Source organism: Spermophilus citellus (genome assembly GCF_964194105.1).
Source record: "Spermophilus citellus genome assembly, chromosome: 10".
Lineage (NCBI taxonomy): Eukaryota > Metazoa > Chordata > Mammalia > Rodentia > Sciuridae > Spermophilus > Spermophilus citellus.
In genome coordinates this window covers 24,655,293-24,672,986 of record NC_138197.1, presented here as the reverse complement: position 1 = coordinate 24,672,986, position 17,694 = coordinate 24,655,293, and the positions used below count along the sequence as shown (strand labels likewise).

At 49.3% G+C, this 17,694-nt stretch overlaps 1 protein-coding gene across 1 annotated transcript; it reads right to left on the bottom strand.

The window, feature by feature from the left end:
* Positions 1-7,234: 7,234 nt before the first annotated feature.
* Positions 7,235-8,992, bottom strand: TMEM121B (transmembrane protein 121B; the record flags this gene model as incomplete). Its single annotated transcript, XM_081310906.1, has 1 exon — positions 7,235-8,992. One exon carries the CDS (start codon positions 8,990-8,992, stop codon positions 7,235-7,237), a length of 1,758 nt encoding a protein of 585 aa, XP_081167032.1.
* Positions 8,993-17,694: the final 8,702 nt, after the last annotated feature.

The window sequence follows — 17,694 nt, the reverse complement described above, 5'->3', positions numbered from 1 at the left end:
AAAAAAAAAGAAAGAAAGAAAAAAAAACACCATGAGGGCTGGAGGTGTGGCTCAGTGTTAGAGTGCTTAGTATGCATGAGGCCCTGGGTTCCACCCCAAGCACCACAAAAAGAAAAGGAGGCACAATTAGATGATCATCTGAACATCAATTGATATGGTAGTGCTTCAGTTCAAAAGCAGTTTTTCTTTCCTTCTTAGGTAGATCCTCAAAGGTATTTAGGTCTCAAAGAGTTTGTTCAAGCAGGGAATCCCTGAATGTGCATTTTTTCCCCTTTGAAAATTTAACAGGGAACAAGGGTAAATATGTATTTACAATGCCATGAACAATTTTAATTCTTTAAAATATTTATTTTGTGGTACTATGGATTGGGGTGCTCTGTCACTGAGTTACATCCCCAACTCTAAATTTCGAGACAAGATCTTGCTGGATTGCTCAGGACCTATCTAAGTTGCTGAGGCTGACCTTGAATTTGGGATCCTCCTGCCTCAGCCTCCTGAGCCACTGGGATTACATGCATGTGCCACTAGACCTGGTTGAAGGCCGTTTTAATTCTATAATGTTTAGACTCTGCAGTTGAGGCCCTTCTTTCCTAAATAAAGCAGAAGAGTGTCAAGCCCTGTCCTGCCCTAGCACTTCCTGAGCTGACCTGCCAGCTGAGGGCCACCAGACACATGGGCTCCAAGCTATTGAGGAGATCAAGGGTCCAAGAGAACTGCAGCACAGGCCCTGAGTCTAATAAGCCAGGTATAGTGGACAGAAAGGTTCCTTACATAGAGGAGACAGTTACCACAGGTCTGCTGCTCTTTGGCTGAGTGACCAATTAGGCCATCTTCCTCAGGCCTCAGGTCACCCTAAATTGGGGATGGCAGGAGTTTCTATCTCACCTGGTCTTGTGAGGAGTCCATGAAATCCACGAGAGGCACTAAGGTGTCCCACACCCAGGAAGCACCCGATCCATGTTAGCCACACCTGGGTCAGTATACCCCTGCCTCTGCAGGAAGCCAAGTGGCTCCTGGGTTCTCTGAACCCTGACCTGATCCTGAAGCAGAGCAGCTTGTGAACTGGGGTGCTGATTGGCTGCTTCTCCTGCTGTTATTTATTGCTTCTTCCCTCTAGTGTTTGCTTTTCCAAATTATAAAAGTAATCTATGCTCCAATTCTTGGTATATGTTAGGTGCTCAATAAATGTGTGAACTGAGTGAATATGTGCATGAGGGAAAACGGCCACAACACAGAGCCTATAGATTATATTACAGAAGAATATAAAGCACCTACCTCCACCCCATGTGTGCCCCCCCACTTCCCCCATCACATCACTCCCAATGGCTCCCAGGGTCATCTGGCTTTAGGCCACTCCCCAGCTCTCCATGCCTGGTGGCCTCCCCAGGTCCTGGCACTGGACCTCACTCTTGTCTATTTAGGGTGGTAAACACAGGTGGCCACCCAGTAGAGCCAGCCTTGTCCATTCATGGAACAGGGAGACCCCGTCATGATGTGAAGGGTGACAAGAAGTCGTGTCCAACATGCCCCCACTCCCTGGTACCTAGATTCCTTTCGGAGGAGGAGCAGCCCCTCGGGTTGTGAACACTGCAGTAGGAACTAGCTTACTGGATCCTTCCAGATGTAATTGTGACAAGAGGAGGAGGGGAGGCAAGCTGCCACTGGCCAGCCCCCGCCCTGAGCCCTCGCCCTAACAGGGTGTCCCACTGGTTGGCTTTGCTCACCTCTTCCATGGGACTCACATAGAAACTGAAAAACAGCCCTGCTTTTTAGCCAGTACTGAGCTTCAGTGGAGGGAAAGGTGAACTGGAGGCTCCCAGGGTGCTGCAGGTTCTGGAGGTGACAGACCTGGCTTCCCTTGCTGACTGCAGTGTGGCATTCACAGCCTCCTCATTTTCCCAGGCCTCAGGAAAACAGATGACAAGGAGAAAATGAGCTAATCCCACAGTCAAGGGTGGGATCTGTTTCTGTGTTCCTCCTTGGAGCCAGCCCTGAAGGGTCAGATTGTCCCCCGCATTGTCATGCTGGTCACCAGAAGCTCTTCTCCACCTTTCCCAGGGGTGTTCTGACATGTTCCAGCTGACCAATTGGTGAGCACCAGCTGACCTAACTCTAGTACACAAATGCAAAACATGCTTAGCCAAATTAATCTTATTTTACACCAGATTTAAGAATATGTTCTTATATTGTTCTATAATTGTTCTGCATGTCAATTTGGTCCCCCGTTGGGATTATCAGTGTCTTGAGGAAAAGTGCCATTTTAGCAAATGTCACCTCATCCACTCTTACCCCAGCTCTGTGAGGTAGACTCTTTGCCCCTGTTTATAAATGATGAACCAGTTCCAGGTCTGGGGATTGCCCAAGCCACACAGATTCCCTGCTTCTTCCATGCTCTGATTTGGCCTCCTGTACCCTGCTGGACCAGACTGCTACAAAGCCTTTGGAATAGCAGAAAGCAATAGACTGTAGAGTAACAACACAAAGTGGGGTGAATAGTACTGGCTGCCTTTGTGCTAAGAAAAAATTACTGTGGTTTTATTTTGGTGCAGACCCAAGATTCTGCCTTAGACTTAATAGTCTCCTTTCCGTTCATAAATAAATAAATAAGATATGGCTGTTTGTCTTTCATTCATAATAAGAATGCATGCTTCTGGCTGGGGCAAGAGTGATAAGGAAGGAAAGAGTATTTAAAATTGTTTCTTGGGGTTGGGGATGTGGCTCAAGCGGTAGCGGGCTCGCCTGGCATGCATGCAGCCCGGGTTCGATCCTCACTACCACATACAAACAAGGATGTGTGTATGTGTCCACCGAAAACTAAAAAATAAATATTAAAAAACTCTCTTCTCTCTCTCTCTCTCTCTCTCTCTCTCTCTCTCTCTCTCTCTCAAAAAAAAAATTAAAAAATAAAATTAAATTGTTCCTTACCAGGCACAGTGGCACATGACTACAGTCCCAGCCAATCAGGAGGCTGAGGTGGTAGGATTGCTTGAGCCCTAGAGTTCAAGACCAGCCTGGGTGATATAGCAATACCCCATCTCAAATGTGGCTCAGTGGTAGAGTGCTTGCCTAGTATGCATGAGGCACTGGGTTCAATTCCCAGCACATAAAAATAAATAAAGATATTGTGCCCATCTACAACTAAAAAAAAAAAATGTTAAATATTGTTTTAAATAATTAAATAAAAATCTGTTTTCTCTAGCCTTTCCCCTTTGGAAAGCTATTCTGGGAGAAACTCAGGCAACTGGGGGAGTCCCTCTCCACAGAGTTAGTCACGCCTACAGAAGACCTGGCTAGACACCCCCAGCCCCAGGCCATAGCCCTCTGCCTCCCCAAATCACTCCAACTACCTAGCCAAGGTGTACCCACAATGTTTATACCAACATATGAAATGACAACGAATGTCACAGTGACATTTAAGAATTCAGTAAGGAAACCAGGACAGGAAAGATCTTAAAACAAACCACACAGGAAGCTTGTCACAAGTCTCAAGTTTTTTATTTTCAGAACAGAGTCTGGTTTTATTTTTAAAAAGAGAAAGAAAAAAAAGTGATAAATGCTAGTGAGGTGCCACTTCCCTCCTCCTTCTGGGCTCTAGCTCCCAGCTAGTTCTCTTCTACAAAAATCCACCAACTCATTATCAGGGCATACTAAAAGGGAATGGTCTTAGGAAGCATTGTGCTGCATGATTATAATCTCAGCTGCTCAGGAGGCTGAAGCAGGATGATTGCTTGAGCCCAGGAGTCTGAAGCCAGCCTGGTTTCAAAGGGAGACCCCTTTTCAATCAAATTGATAGTCTTTAGAGAGAGTCTAAATGGGTAAGGTTTGAGGGGTTCAGGTAGAGGACCCACACACGTGTTCAAACGTCAGGAGCGGGCAAGTCTAGATTCTGAGCCCAGAGTTCTTTTCTGTAAACCATACTACTGACACAGGCTTCAGGGACAGCACATTATCCTGGTCATTCAGACCCCTGGGGAACATCTCAGGTTTAATCCCTGCAATTTAGATGGCCTGGAATGCAAGGAAAAGGGGGCTGGGAATGTGGCTCAGTAGCAGAGCATTTGCCCCAGCAAAACAAATAAAAATAAATAATTTTTTTAAAGGGAAGCTTTAAGTGACATTTCTTATTGACACTGGAAAAGGGGAAATGAGTGAAAGACTCAAATAAAACATACCAAACTGGGCATGGTGGTGCATGTCTGTAATTCCAGTGGCTCAGGAAGCTTAGTCAGGAAGATCATGAGTTCAAAGCCAGCCTCAGCAACAGCGAGGCGCTAAGCAACTCAGTGAGACCCTGTCTCTAAATAAAATACAAAAATGGGCTGGGGAGTGGCTCAGTGGTCAAGTGCCCCTGAGTTCAATCCCCAGTACCCTCCACCCCACCCCACCCCACCTCCCCCCCGCCCCCCCCAAAAAAAAAAACACCAAAAAGAAGGGACCTCACCTCCTAAGCACAAATTAATTGTGCCCAATGTATAAAAGAGGATGCTGGGAATGAGAGGGGGAGAAGGGACCTTAGGCAAGACTTGAGCAGGCCCGGCCTCTGCCAGAACTGGCCCCATTGCCATCATCTCCACAGACCCAGGGAAGCGGCAGCTCACTGGAACCTATCACGCCCCCAACCAAAACCCAACAGCACTCAGAGTTCATACCCAGTCACTCAGCAGGGAGATGGTTATCAAAAGAGTAGAACAAAGGTGGGTCAGGGGCCAGCCAGGGCCAGCCATGGCTCAGACATAATGTCCTTTCACAGTCACTGAGATTAGGTAGCAGAAAAACAGCAAAGCTGGAGAGAAGATATGGGAGTAGCAGGAGCAGCTCTCAATTCCCACCTGGGCCTGGGCCTGGGCCTGGGCCTGGGCCTCAGAACATTGAGTCCAATCAAAAGAAAAGAAGGGGAGTCAGTCTCGGGGTACGGAGAAGGCAGAACAGATTTGTTGTCAAATCCAGCTAGCCGGTGCAGTGCAAGAAGGGTGGGAGCCCAGAGGGTGCTGACTGTAAACCTTTCCCCACCCTTGCCGGCGCAGAGCAGGGCAGGCTCCAGAGCACTCTGGCCAAGCTTTAGCCCCTCACGGATCTGTCCACAAGGATGGCTTCTGCCCACAAGCCCCCAGGCAGGTGGGAGGGAAGAAACCCCAAGCATCCCCTTGGCTTCCAAAGGATCCCAGCTGAACCAAAACAAGAGGTTATTTTGGCTGGGTGTCCTGGCTGTGGGATTAGTGCACTGTCATGACTTGGCACTCTGGGCCCCTCCCTGTGCTGAGGACTCTAGAGAAGGCTAGAGACAATGCAGTAGGAAAAGACCCTGCAAGCCCACCCCAGCCCTGGTGCCAACAGCACCTGCTCTTCCAGCCTGAGGCTGCAAACACAGAGAAGAAGCAGGGAATGTTCCACAAGTAAATCCTGGCTGGCTCCTCTCCTACCTACCCTTACAGAGAGCACTATAATCAGGGCTTTCAAGAGACCTAAATACAAAGAATGCTACACTAGGAAGGTAACTGAGGCCAAGAAAGTAAAAATAATATATTACTCAAAGATAGTGAGTGGGGCTGGGGATGTGGCTCAGGCGGTAGCGCGCTCGCCTGGCATGCGTGCGACCCGGGTTCGATCCTCAGCACCACATACCAACAAAGATGTTGTGTCCGCCGAGAACTACAAAATAAATATTAAAAATTCTCTCTCTCTAACTCTCTCCTCTCTCACTCTCTCTAAAAAAAAAAAAAAAAAAAAAAAAAGATAGTGAGTGAATGAGAATCCATGTCTTCTGGATCCTGGCCCAGGGTTTGTTACACTACACAGAACTCCCAAAGCAGAAGAAAGAAGGGGAACCCAAAATTCCTAAAATTTTGCCCCCATCCCATTCTATTGTGGGTGGGGGAAAGTGAGTATTTCCTGGCCTTGGTCCCTACCGTCTTCCTGCACCCCTTACCGCCCCTAAAAATACTTATCCTGCCTCAAGGATTCCAAGAGTGATGTCCCACCCCAAGTTTGTAAGTGGGCAACCCTGCTCGTCTCTTGTCATCACCTGGGTAAGAGGAACAGCATGAGGGAAAGCTGGCCAGGCAGGGAGGGTTCTGCAGCCTGCCTTGTTCCTAGTGAGTTCTATAAGCAGAGCAGAGACAGAAAGGTCACTGCTGCCTTTCCTGATCTAGACTAGTTCCCTGGAGGAGAGACAGATGGGGACTGGGAGTCCTCCTCCCCTGGATCCATGGAAAGTCCAACTTCACATCAATCCAGGAACCCCACCAAAGCTGCTTCTCTGAGCCCAGTTCTAACCCAGCCAGAACCAGCACAGGAAGGATAAGCATTCTGGATGCAGATGAGGGAAAAAAAGATGGGCGAGCCAATGGCTGGTACTCCACAGACCCTGTAATCACTGGCACCAGACCCCAATGGGACCTGGGGCCACACTGAACACAACTTGTATATTTTCTTTATTTTTTGCAAGCAGCATCAGTGCATGATGCAACAAAGTGGAAAGCACAGAGGTAGAAATGCTCACTCACCCAAGAATGGGTGCCGTTTGGTCCTTAGAATATGGATCCCTCCTCCCAAGCTGAGAAGGGAGGAGTGGGATTGAGGAAGACCTGGGAGAGCTTCTCCCTTGAGGAAAGCAACTGTGTAACTCCAAGGCCCACTCTCCTGGGGATCTGTGGTCAAAAATTCAGGAAGGAAAGAGGAAATTGGTGGTAGTGGAGGGTGGGCAGCAAAATTTTCCCCAACCCCCCTTGTGGTTGCAAGGGCCACAGGGTCCACACAAGGAAACAATCCCCCCCCCGCCCCCCCACCTCTCTCTTCATCTACTTTCTGGAATAGATACACAGGAGAAGAGTGGATTTGGGGTCAGTGGCCTCAAACCACAGCCTAAAAGATGCTGGTGAAGGCCCAAGGTGCAGCCCCCCTGCCTGGATAACCCCCTTTCCTCCATTCTCTCTCACAATGGATGGGAATTTGGGTGAGGCAGGGAAAGCAGGAAGCATAGTCACCCAGTCCCATGGAGGTCAGTATTGGGGTAGGATATGGAGAAGGAGCAAAGGGGTAAGTGGACCCACCTCCCCCACGGTTACTGCTCCCTCTGAGTTGTCTTTACCTAAAGTGTGCAAAAGGATGTGCTGGCCCTCAGCCCTAGTAAAAGTCACCTCTTCCCAACAAAGTCTAACCAAATCCCGGGAACAGGTCTGAGGCCACAGGGCCTGGGGCCTCAACCTCAAAGCAAGGCTCCCTCTCATTCACTCCCTCAATTCTGGGAAGCCACAGCCAGCGTGTTGACATAACCATGGGGACCCCCCTCGTTCTCAGAGATGCAGTGGCCCAGCTGGGAACCTCCCTGAGGTGGTGGCGGCGGGGGCGGTGGGGCAGAAGGTGGAGCACCATAACTGCCTCTAGCCCGACTAGGGGAGGTCCGACTCCCCCAATCCCAACAGCCCTCTAGGGCCTCCAGGCCTCGGCAGCCAAGGAAGAAGAGGTTCTTGAGCATAAAGATGGAGAGGGGCTGCTGGAAGCTCACCACTAGGAGGCACCGCAGCGCTAGCAAGGGCACATCCACCAGGCAGCCACTCAGTAGGCGCAGAAGGCGGCTGCAGCTGCCAGGGCCTGAGGCCTGGCCCCAGGACGACGCTGCCACCGCTGTGGAGTTGAGCTCGTAGAGCCAGAGCACCGGCGAGGCCAGGGTGAGGAAGTAGACAGAGATAAGCAGGTATCGCAGGTGCGGGGGCAGCGGCACCCGCCCTTCCAACATCAGCTCCACCAGGGTAAAGCTGTCGAGCAGATCTAGACACGTGCCCAGGAAGCAGCCAGCAGCCCGGTGTTGCTGGGGCTGCAGGAGCAGGGGTCCCGCAGAACCAGGAGGCGCGCCCGCCTCGCTGATGGCCCGCACCAGGCTGTAGAGCAGGGGCACCGACAACGCCATGGTGAGGCGGAAGCCGGTGGTGCCAAAGGGCGCGCGCAGCTCGATGAGGTCCAGGATGGACGTGCCGAGGATAAGCACCACCTTGGGCGTGAAGGCGATGGAGTAGATAAGCCAGGCCAGGTAGGCGAAGGCGAACTCCCCCGCCGTCCCGGTCGCCCCCGGGCAGCTCCCTGGGCCTCCGGCGCTCGCGCGTCCGCCGCGCGCCTTGGCCCCGGCCGGGGCCCCAACAGAGGCTGATGAGGCAGCAGGCAGGTGCAAAGGAGGCGCAGCGTGGTGGTGGTGCTGATGGTGGTTGTGCGCGACATTCGCCGCGCCGCCCCGACGGCCCCGGCTGTTCTTGGCGAAGAAGATGGCCCAACCCACCACTACCACCAAGTCGGTGGCGATCCAGGAGCACCAGTACAGGTCAGTGACTGCGATGAGGTACAGGTCTAGCAGACCGCCTTGCGCCAGCAGTAGCACCACGGACAGCGCCTGGTAGCCCCAGCGGCACCCCGGGCTTGGGGTGCAGCCGCGACGCCGACCCCTGCGGCCAGACCGGGCCGGGCGGCCGCAGCAGCAGCAACACGAGCAGCAGGAAGCGCCGCTGCCAGTCCCGGTACCGCCCGCGCCCCCGGCGGAGCGGCCCCCTGAGCCCCCGACGGCCCCAGGCGCTGCGCCCCCGCCGAAGTCCGCAGCCGTCATGCTGCAAGAGGAGGTGGGCGTGGAAGTGGAGGATGTGGTGGCAGTGGAGGAGGAGAAGGCGGCCGGCGCGGAGTCGGCGGCCGCGGCGCCCCCCTGAGCCAGGGGTCCCGGGAGCGCGGCGGCGGTGGCCGGCACCAGTGGCTTGCTGATGCTGATGCTCTCGTCGTCGTCCTCTCTCTCTGCGCCCGTGCTGCTGCTTGGGGAGCAGCCGCCCCCGCCGCGTCTGCCGCCTCCTCCCCCCCGGCTGGTACTGGTGCTGGTGCTGCTGTCGCCCGAGCCTCTCCGGCCGCGGGAGGAACCCCCCCGGAGGAAGAGGGGCTGTAGCCGGGCAGCGGCAGGGGGCGGCGGAAAGGAGCCAGACGAGGATGAGACCGCGCGAGGGTTCCTGAGCGCCGGGTGCATTGTCCTCCGAGGGGCTCCGGGGTCTGCCCAGCTGCTCCCTCCCCGCCAACCTCGGGCTGGCGAGGCGGCCGAGGGGAGCCGGGGCCAGCAGCCGCCGCCTCCTCCCCAGCTGCCGGGACTCGTACCCGGGTTGGGCAGCACCGAGATCCGGACTGGAGCCACCGGACTGGACGAGCCGAGCCGTGGGTGGCTGGGAGCGGGGGTAGGAAAGGAGCTGAGCGGACCGCGGAGCTGGTGACGGCGGGCGAGGCGGGGGCGGAGGCGGGGAGCGAGCCCAGCGGACAAAAAAGGGAGCTGGCGGCGGGGAAACCAGGACTGGATTCAAGGGGGAGAGGAGAGACCAGAGGAGGAGAAAGCCTGGCTTGCTGGATCAGAGGGAAGAAAAGGAGGAGGAGAACGCTGAGGCTTTAGAGTCGGGGTGGGGAGTAGTGTGGGCCTGGAGGATGCAAAGAAAGGCGCAGGTATCATCCCCCAGGATGAGGAGGAACGAGGCCGACTGGTGGCGGCGATGGTAGGAGAACCTTAGCAAGCACAGGATTCCTAAGGAAGTCCTTTGGGAGTTCCACTAGCTGAATCCTTGGAGCATCCATCAATGGCTGGATGACTTTGGCCTTGTTATAGACGCCAAGCACAAGATTCAGGCCACACGTTCAGGCTTCTGCACCTGGTCAGCGTAGCTCCTATGGCAGTCAGCAGCAGGACAGCTTCCCCCCACACTCCACCCGGTGCCCTTTCCACTGGGCCATCCTGCCTCTCCTTGAGGCATTAAAAACTGATGGAGGAGTCAGGCAATGCGGATTTTTAAAAGGCAGCCCTAAAAATACAGTTCTGCATATTCATGCACCCAGCACTGAATTCTGGGTCATCCTCAAGGAAGCTCCATTTTCCAGTGGATCAGGAAGCTCCCTGAATATAAGTATTTGGGGAGAGAGAATGAATGAAGGGATTGATGGAGAGGCCCTAGACAAGCAAGGCTTTGGTATTTATTCTCAAAGGTTTTTAAATAAGAGTTGGAAGTAACAAAATGTATTTGCACAGAGGAAAACAAAGGGCCATTAAGACACATGGTCACCTGATAAAAACCAAGGCTCAAAGGAGAAGCCAGGGAATGATACAACCTGCCAAAGCACAGAAGGAACCGTGAATGGACTATGTCAGCCACCCTGCACCAACAAGCTCAGAGTTCATACTGACTCACCCACATGGGCCTCAGTCCATGGCAAGGACTGGATATCCAGGCAGACACTTGGCAAGAAAGAAGGTAGGGCCCTTTAGGGGAATAGGAGCTTTCTATGACTAGAAATTTCTATGACTAGAACATTTGGGGCTCAAGAAAGATTTGGGACTCCTATATAATCCCATTCCCAGCCCTCATTGAAGCTAGGCAGGAAGCTTACCTGAATCTTCCTCCTCCTCCACATCCTTCAGGCTGCAAGCTCCCCACCCTGATTTCATTATTTTAAAGCTGTGGTGGCTGGGCTCATCTTGGTAACCCCACATAGCACCAGGGAAGTGATGCAGTGGGACTACAGTGCTTACTTGCCCAGCCTGCATCCCTAAATCTGCCTCTTGGATAAGGGTCAGTTTCAACCAACCCTGCTTTCTCCAGCCTGCACAACTAATCCATAGCAGAGTTGGGATTTAGACCTCATGACCTGCACCGTTTCTCTTTCTCCTTGGCACAGGCAACCTTTGAAAAGTTCCGTGTTCAATCACACAAGGCAGAGCAGGTGTAAGGATGAGAGGAGGTGGATTGCAGCTGGTGCTCCAACTCTGCCACTTAACAGTCTGAGTGAAGTTAGCCTGATTATTTCACCTAAGCCTCAGTTTATTGGTAAAACTTACTTTAAATGGGTTGTTGTAAGTATTGAGAGATCATGTGTGTAAGTGGCTTGGCCCTGGGTATGGTTCAGAGCATACACTCAGTTAAAGGCAGCTTGTGGTACCATAATTCTGGTCAGTTCACATCAGCCACCTAAGGAGCGTTTACCCATAGCAGGGCCACCAGTGGCTACTATCTGGATTGGATTCCTTCCCGAAGCCACATTCAGAGTTCTGCTCCCACACAGCTCTACACTTCCATCAGTGCCAAGAAGCAAAGCTGCTAGGGTGTGAGATTCAGCCATTCTAGCCAGTGCTAATATGTGGGAGGGTGAGACATGGGGCAAGGTGGGGAACAAGAGCTTAACAGATGCAGGCTCCACTGGTGTGTGCAACACTACAGGTCTGGCAGACGTCAGGGTTAAGCCAGTCCAGGTAAAGAAGTGGATTGGGGAGCTGCCAACTGCTAATGGGAGTGATTATAGCCAGTCTTTGAGTCTCCCCTAGGGAAAATACAGGCCAGCAGCTAACATGGAAGCTGGCCCAAGACTGGCCCAAGTCAATGAAGCAATTGAAGAAGCAAAAGCAGCTGATGAAGCAAAGAACTTGGACTCCTGAGAGAACACAGGAGATCCTGCCCCTACCCCAGCCCACTCACACACACTCCTGGCCCTCCCCTCACAGGTACCTTTGTGAGGACAGATTTCCTCCCTGGTTACTTGAATTTCAACTGTCTTGTGAAGTTATTCTATGGATTTCTAGGAAGTGATCTGTCAATCAGGAAGATTAATTTTCTGTAAGAGATTCTCTAGCCCAATTTCATTTAGCCTATAGGCCCTAAAAACAAGAACAACAATAATCACCATGAGAGGCAGAGTGTACTCTATCACTCTATGGAATAAGTTGGTGGCTGGAATACTGGCGGGAGCACCTCTTCACACAGGGCTGTTTCCAGCCTCTTCTGTATCCCTCCTCCACCCCCACCCCCACCCCCCCCACACACACAGCCTTTGCTTCAGCCTGGAAAGGGATTAGCAAAGGTATAATAAGGATATGACAGAGATAGCTTGGCGTGGTGGCACACACCTATAATCCCAGCTACTTGGGCAGCTGAAGTGGGAGGATTTGAAGTTCAAGACCAGCCTGGGCACCTTAGCAATACCATTCCAAAATAAAAACAACTGAGGATGTAGTTCAATAGTAGAAATCCCCTGTGTTCAATCCTCAATACTGGCAGGGAAATAAAAAAGTAGCTGGATGCAGTGACAGGTCCCTGTAATCCCAGCAACTTGGAAGGCTAAGGCAGGAGGATTATAAATTGAAGGCAACTTTGCAAGACCCTGTCTCAAAAAAAAAAAAAAAAAAAAAAGATATGTATCTCAGTGATAGAATAACCCTGTATTCAATGTCCAGTGCTACACACATACATACACACGTACACATACACACACACACACACACAAAAAAAAAAAAGATGTGACAGAGATAAGAGGCCGGAAGACAAAAAGTCATTCTCGTACGTAAAGTAAATACAAACATCCCATAATGATCTAGAAAAGGAAAGACACAGTCCCTGAACACCTTGTAAACACCTTGGGCTGATGCTAGATGGCTTACATTTAATACCTGGAAGCCTAGAGTCAGAGAGGTAAAGCAACTCACTCCAAGTCACACAGCTAGTTAAGGGCAGAGTCAGGCTTAGATGCAGACTTGTGACTCAACTCAGTGCTTTCACCAGCTATAACTCTCCTTCTCACAAACCCAAATGGCAGCAGCTCATAGGCATCCAGGGGACAGGAACAAACTAAGCAGGTATCAATCCAAAACCATTTCCCTAAGCATCTGTTAAGTGTTGGGCACTAAATGGGGCTTCTTTAGTCACATGATATTCTTGTCCTCCTAGAAGTGCAAGGCAGTGGCTCACCACTTTCCTGAAGCAGAAACAGACAGACCAGGAGGGAGGAGAGGTGTCCTAGCCAGCTCGGCAGTACAGAAGCCTCAGGGAGCAGAGCCTTTCCTAGGACTAAGCCATGGTCCCTTCCTTCCTAATCCATTCTCTGGTCATCATCAATGCCTCTCGCCCTCAGAACAAGAGGAAAGGACAGGACCAAAGGGGACCATCCAAGGGTGTGTGGAGCCCACAGATGCTCCCTGTGTGAACATAAGAGGAGAAAAGACACAAGCTGTGTTCTCTGGCTTAGAGTCACACAATCACCCTATACTGTGGCTCAGGAAGAGGGAACCCAGCCGGGGACGAGATGAAGAAGAAGGAGTCTGCGAAGCTTCAGCGTCTGAGGTACTTGAAGTCTCAAAAATACTGTGTGAGTTCTGAAAATAGGCACCACGTCTCTCCAATTCAGAGCTCTCTGGTATGCCCTGAGCTACTCCCTGGATGACTCACAGTGATGCCACCACCCACAGGGACAAAGGAGAAGCCTCTGCATCAGTGTCTCCACGTGTCAGCCCCTGAGCTAGGTGCTAGGGTTCCAGAGCCTTAAAAAGAAAAGTTAAAGGCAAGTTATTCCTAAGAGGGAAACAGATAAGCAATAACACACAATAAAGTATTCTGAACATTATGGCCAAGTTCTACACGGGGTCCAGAATAGGTACAAATATGAGAGGGACAGTAAAGCCTTTGCTGGTGAGAGGTGTGCTGAAAGACGAGAAGACATTGAAGTTCATACAGCAGGTAGGGAATGGAGGGAACATTCTAGAAGCCAGATGAAGGAGCTCAGGTGTGGGGTAGCAGGCCTTCATGCTGGGATTTGAAGGACAAGGAAAACACGCAATGAAAGGCTGAGGAATGGGGAGGGCCATGTCACAGTGGACCGTGTCTGCTTGGCTGAGTTTGGGCTGCATTTGGAGGGAATAAGGAACTCTCAGGAACAGAAATGTAATGTGATCAGACCTGCATTTTACTAAAAGTGCTTTGCAGTGGAGCACGGTAGCCCACGCCTATAATCCCAGCAGCTCAGGAGGCTGAGACAAGAGGATCCTGAATTCAAAGCCAGCCTCAGCAACTCAGCAAAGTGAGACCCTGTCTCTAAAAAAAAAAAAAAAAATTCCAAGAAAGGGTTGAGGACGTGGCTCAGTGGTTAAGCGCTCCTGGGTTCAAACCCAGGTACCACAAAAAAAAATTGCTTTATAGGGGAGAAATGGAGAGGAAATGGAAAGGAAATGGAGACACAGTCAAGTACAGTGATACCCACCTTTACTCCCAGCTACTCAGAGGCTAGGGCCGGAGGATTACAAATTCAAGGCCAGTCTCAGATATTTAGCAAGATCCTGTCTCAAAATAAAAACAAAGAAGAAAGGCGGACTAGGGAAGCGGCTCAATGGTAGAGCACCCCAGATTCAATCCTCAGTACTGCAAAAATAAATAAAAAGATAGATAGATAGACAGACAGACAGACAATGACAACAACAGACAAAGGCACGAAGACACTGAATTCTAGTTCTGGTGATACTGTGAACTATATAACATAAGAGTTTGCAGTTTGCCAACAAAACAAAAACACTAGACAAATATAACATTTGTTTTGTTTTTGTTACTGGGAATCAAATCCAGGAGCACTTAAACATAGAGCCACATCCCCAGCCCTTTTTTTGAGACAGGGTCTCAATAAGTTTCTTAGGACTTTGCTAAATTGACAAGTGTCACAGCCCTCAGTGGGCTGTGTGTGGACTCCGTTGCACATAGTAGCCTAATGAGGAGATAAGTCTGGCACTGGGAACTTCCCGTGGCACCCCCCACAGGGATTGATCACCTGATACAGGTGAACTTCCCCCTCAATCTCTGCCAGATATCCCACCCAGCACCTGAGATGGGTGTGACCTTCCAGGATGTCAATCAACCTGCTGACTACAGGAACCACAAAGCAAGACTCAGCCCTTGAAACCTTATCCCTGCCTTTGATGTCCCCCAACCCCATATAAATAAAGCAAGAGCGGCCTCCTTTTGCCAGAGTATAGAAGCTTGACCCTCTACTTGCCCATCCTGCCCCTACTTTCTGAAAAAATTTTCTGTGTCCTGCGTTTTTTTTTTTTTGTCATTCTATTTTCTATTTCTCGGCCAGCCCAGACCACCTAGGGGACCCCATTTCCATCACCTGCGCAGGACATAGGCGAAAGCCAAGGCTGGTTTTGAACTTGCAATCTTCCTGCCTCAGCCTCCAGAGCCACTGCGATTAAAGGTGTACACCACCACATCTTTATAACATCTTTAAATGCATAGTTAATCTCACAAGAAGATAAATTCTTTTTTTGCCATGCTGGGCATCAGCCCAAGGCCTCATGCATGCTAGGCAAGCACTTTACCACTGAGTTATACGCTACCAGCACCACAGGAAATCTTGCAGTCATTAATATTGAGGGATCTAAAAACCAGAATAAATGAAGGAAAGATGCTGTATGCCTTCAGATATGCAGTTGGTCTCAGGTAGCTACACTGTCTAATAAAGTGGGGACCAGATACACATGGCCATCTAGACTTAAACTGATTTAATGTTAGTTAAAATTTAAAATGCAATTCCTACTATTCACTAGCCATATTTCAAGTGCTCAATAGTTACTAATGAATACCATGTAGGGCAGTGCAGATATAGAATATGCCCATCACTGTGGCAAGATCTACTGGACAAGGATGCTGCAAACTTAGATATTAGCCAAGCAGAGATAGGAGACATGGCATTAAATCCAGCTGAGACAGGAAGAATGAGCTGAGTTCCCTGCATAAAACCATCAAAGTCAATGAAAGGGTGGACAGAAAAACAAACATACCACCAAAACAGGAGACCACATGGAAATGAGTGAGTCTGGCCTAGGCTCAAAGTGAAATGAGAATTTCTCCTGGGAATTTTCCACAAACAGATTTGGGACTTTTAACAATGTCATGGTGAAAAATCAATATAAACACTGGTCATAGGCTGGCAATAAACATGAGTACCTTAGTAACCACAAATATAATGAGTACTGAAGGGACATACCCGCAACACAGGCCTTACAGGGTTCCAATAGAAAAAATACCAGTAAAAGGGAATTCACAATCCCAAATTACAAATCACACACACACAAAAAAAAACCATCATGAATGAAAGACAACTGATGAAACAGACAGGAGGATTCATTGTCCAAGAACTTCAGAAGATGAAGTTATCATATCAATAGGTTCACCATGATCACATGATCAAGTATAGAACACACCTGTGATGTCAACTACTGGGTAGGCTGAGTCAGCAGGATTGCAAATTCAAAAGCCAGTCTGGGTACTTAGTGAGACCCTGTCTCAAAATAAAAAATAAAATCAAAAATGGCTGGGGGGTTGGGGTGGTGGCTCAGTGATAGAGCACTTGCCTAGCATATGTGAGGTACTGGGCTCAATCCTCAGCATAAAATAAATAAATAAAATAAAGGCATTTTGTCCATCTACAACCAAAAAATAAAATTTAAAAATAACATGAAAAAAGGCCTGGGTATGCATTTCAATGGTAGAGTAATCTCTAGTAATGCCACAAAAAAAGCTGGGGCGGGGGGTTTGGGGGAATACTGCGAAAAAGAATAAGAATAGTAAAAATTGAATAGGCACTTCACAGAAGAAGAAATACAAATGGTCAACAAATATATGAAAAATATTCAACATCACTAGCAATTACAGAAATGCAAATTAAAACTACTCTGAGATTCCCTCTCTAGTGAGAATGGCAATTATCAAGAATACAAATAATAATAAATGTGGGTGAGGATGTGAGGAAAAGGTACACTCATACATTGCTGGTAGGACTGAAAATTGGTGCAACCCCTCTGGAAAGCAGTATGCAGATGCCTCAGAAATCTTGGAATGAAAACACCATATGACCCAGTTATTCCACTCCTACGTATATACCCAAAGGACTTAAAAGCAGCACACTACAGTGGCACAGCCACATCAATTTTATAGAACTCAATTCACAATAGCTAGGCTATAGAACCAACTGAGGTTCCCTTCAACAGATGAATGGATAAAGAAAATGTGAGATACACACACACACACACACACACACACACACACACCATGGAATATTACTCAGCCATAAAGAATGAAATGATGGCATTTGCCAGTAAATGGATGGAACTGGAGACTATCATGCTAAGTGAAGTAAACCAGTCCCCAAAAACTGAATACTGAATGTTTTCTCTGATATGCAGGTGCTAACACAAATGGGGAGGAGGGCAGAGAATAGAAGTTAAGTGGATTAGACAAAGGGGAATGAAGCAGGGAAGGGAGAAGGGATGGACGTAGGAAAGACAGAAGAATGAACTGAACACAGCTTTCCTCTGTTCACCTAGGAATACATCACCAGTGGAACACCACATCACGTACGGACACAAGAATGGGAAGTTACACTCCATGTATATTTATGATATGTCAAAGTACACTGTACTATCATGTATATCTAAAAAGAACAAATTAAAAAAAGAAGAAAAGGATAATGGCAGAAACAACCATAACTGGTCGAAAAAATAAAGAGAGACCATTTAAAGTTTCTGAATATTAGAGAATCAGGCACAGTGACACACACCTGTAGTTCCAGCTACTCAAGAGGCTGAAGCAGGAGGATCAGTTGAGCCCAGGGATTCAAGACCAGCCTGGGCAACCTAGCAGGACTACATTTCAAAATAAGAAAAAAAATACAGTTCCTGAAAATTGTTCTAGGGCATGTGGCAAATGGACAAACTTATTTATTTATTTATTTAGAGTATTTTTTAGTTGTAGATGGACACAATACCTTTATTTTATTTATTTATTTTTATGTGGTGCTGAGGATCGAACCCAGTGCCTCATGAGTGGGAGGCAAGTGCTCTACTGCTGAGCTACACTCCAGCCCCAGGAAAACACTTATTTA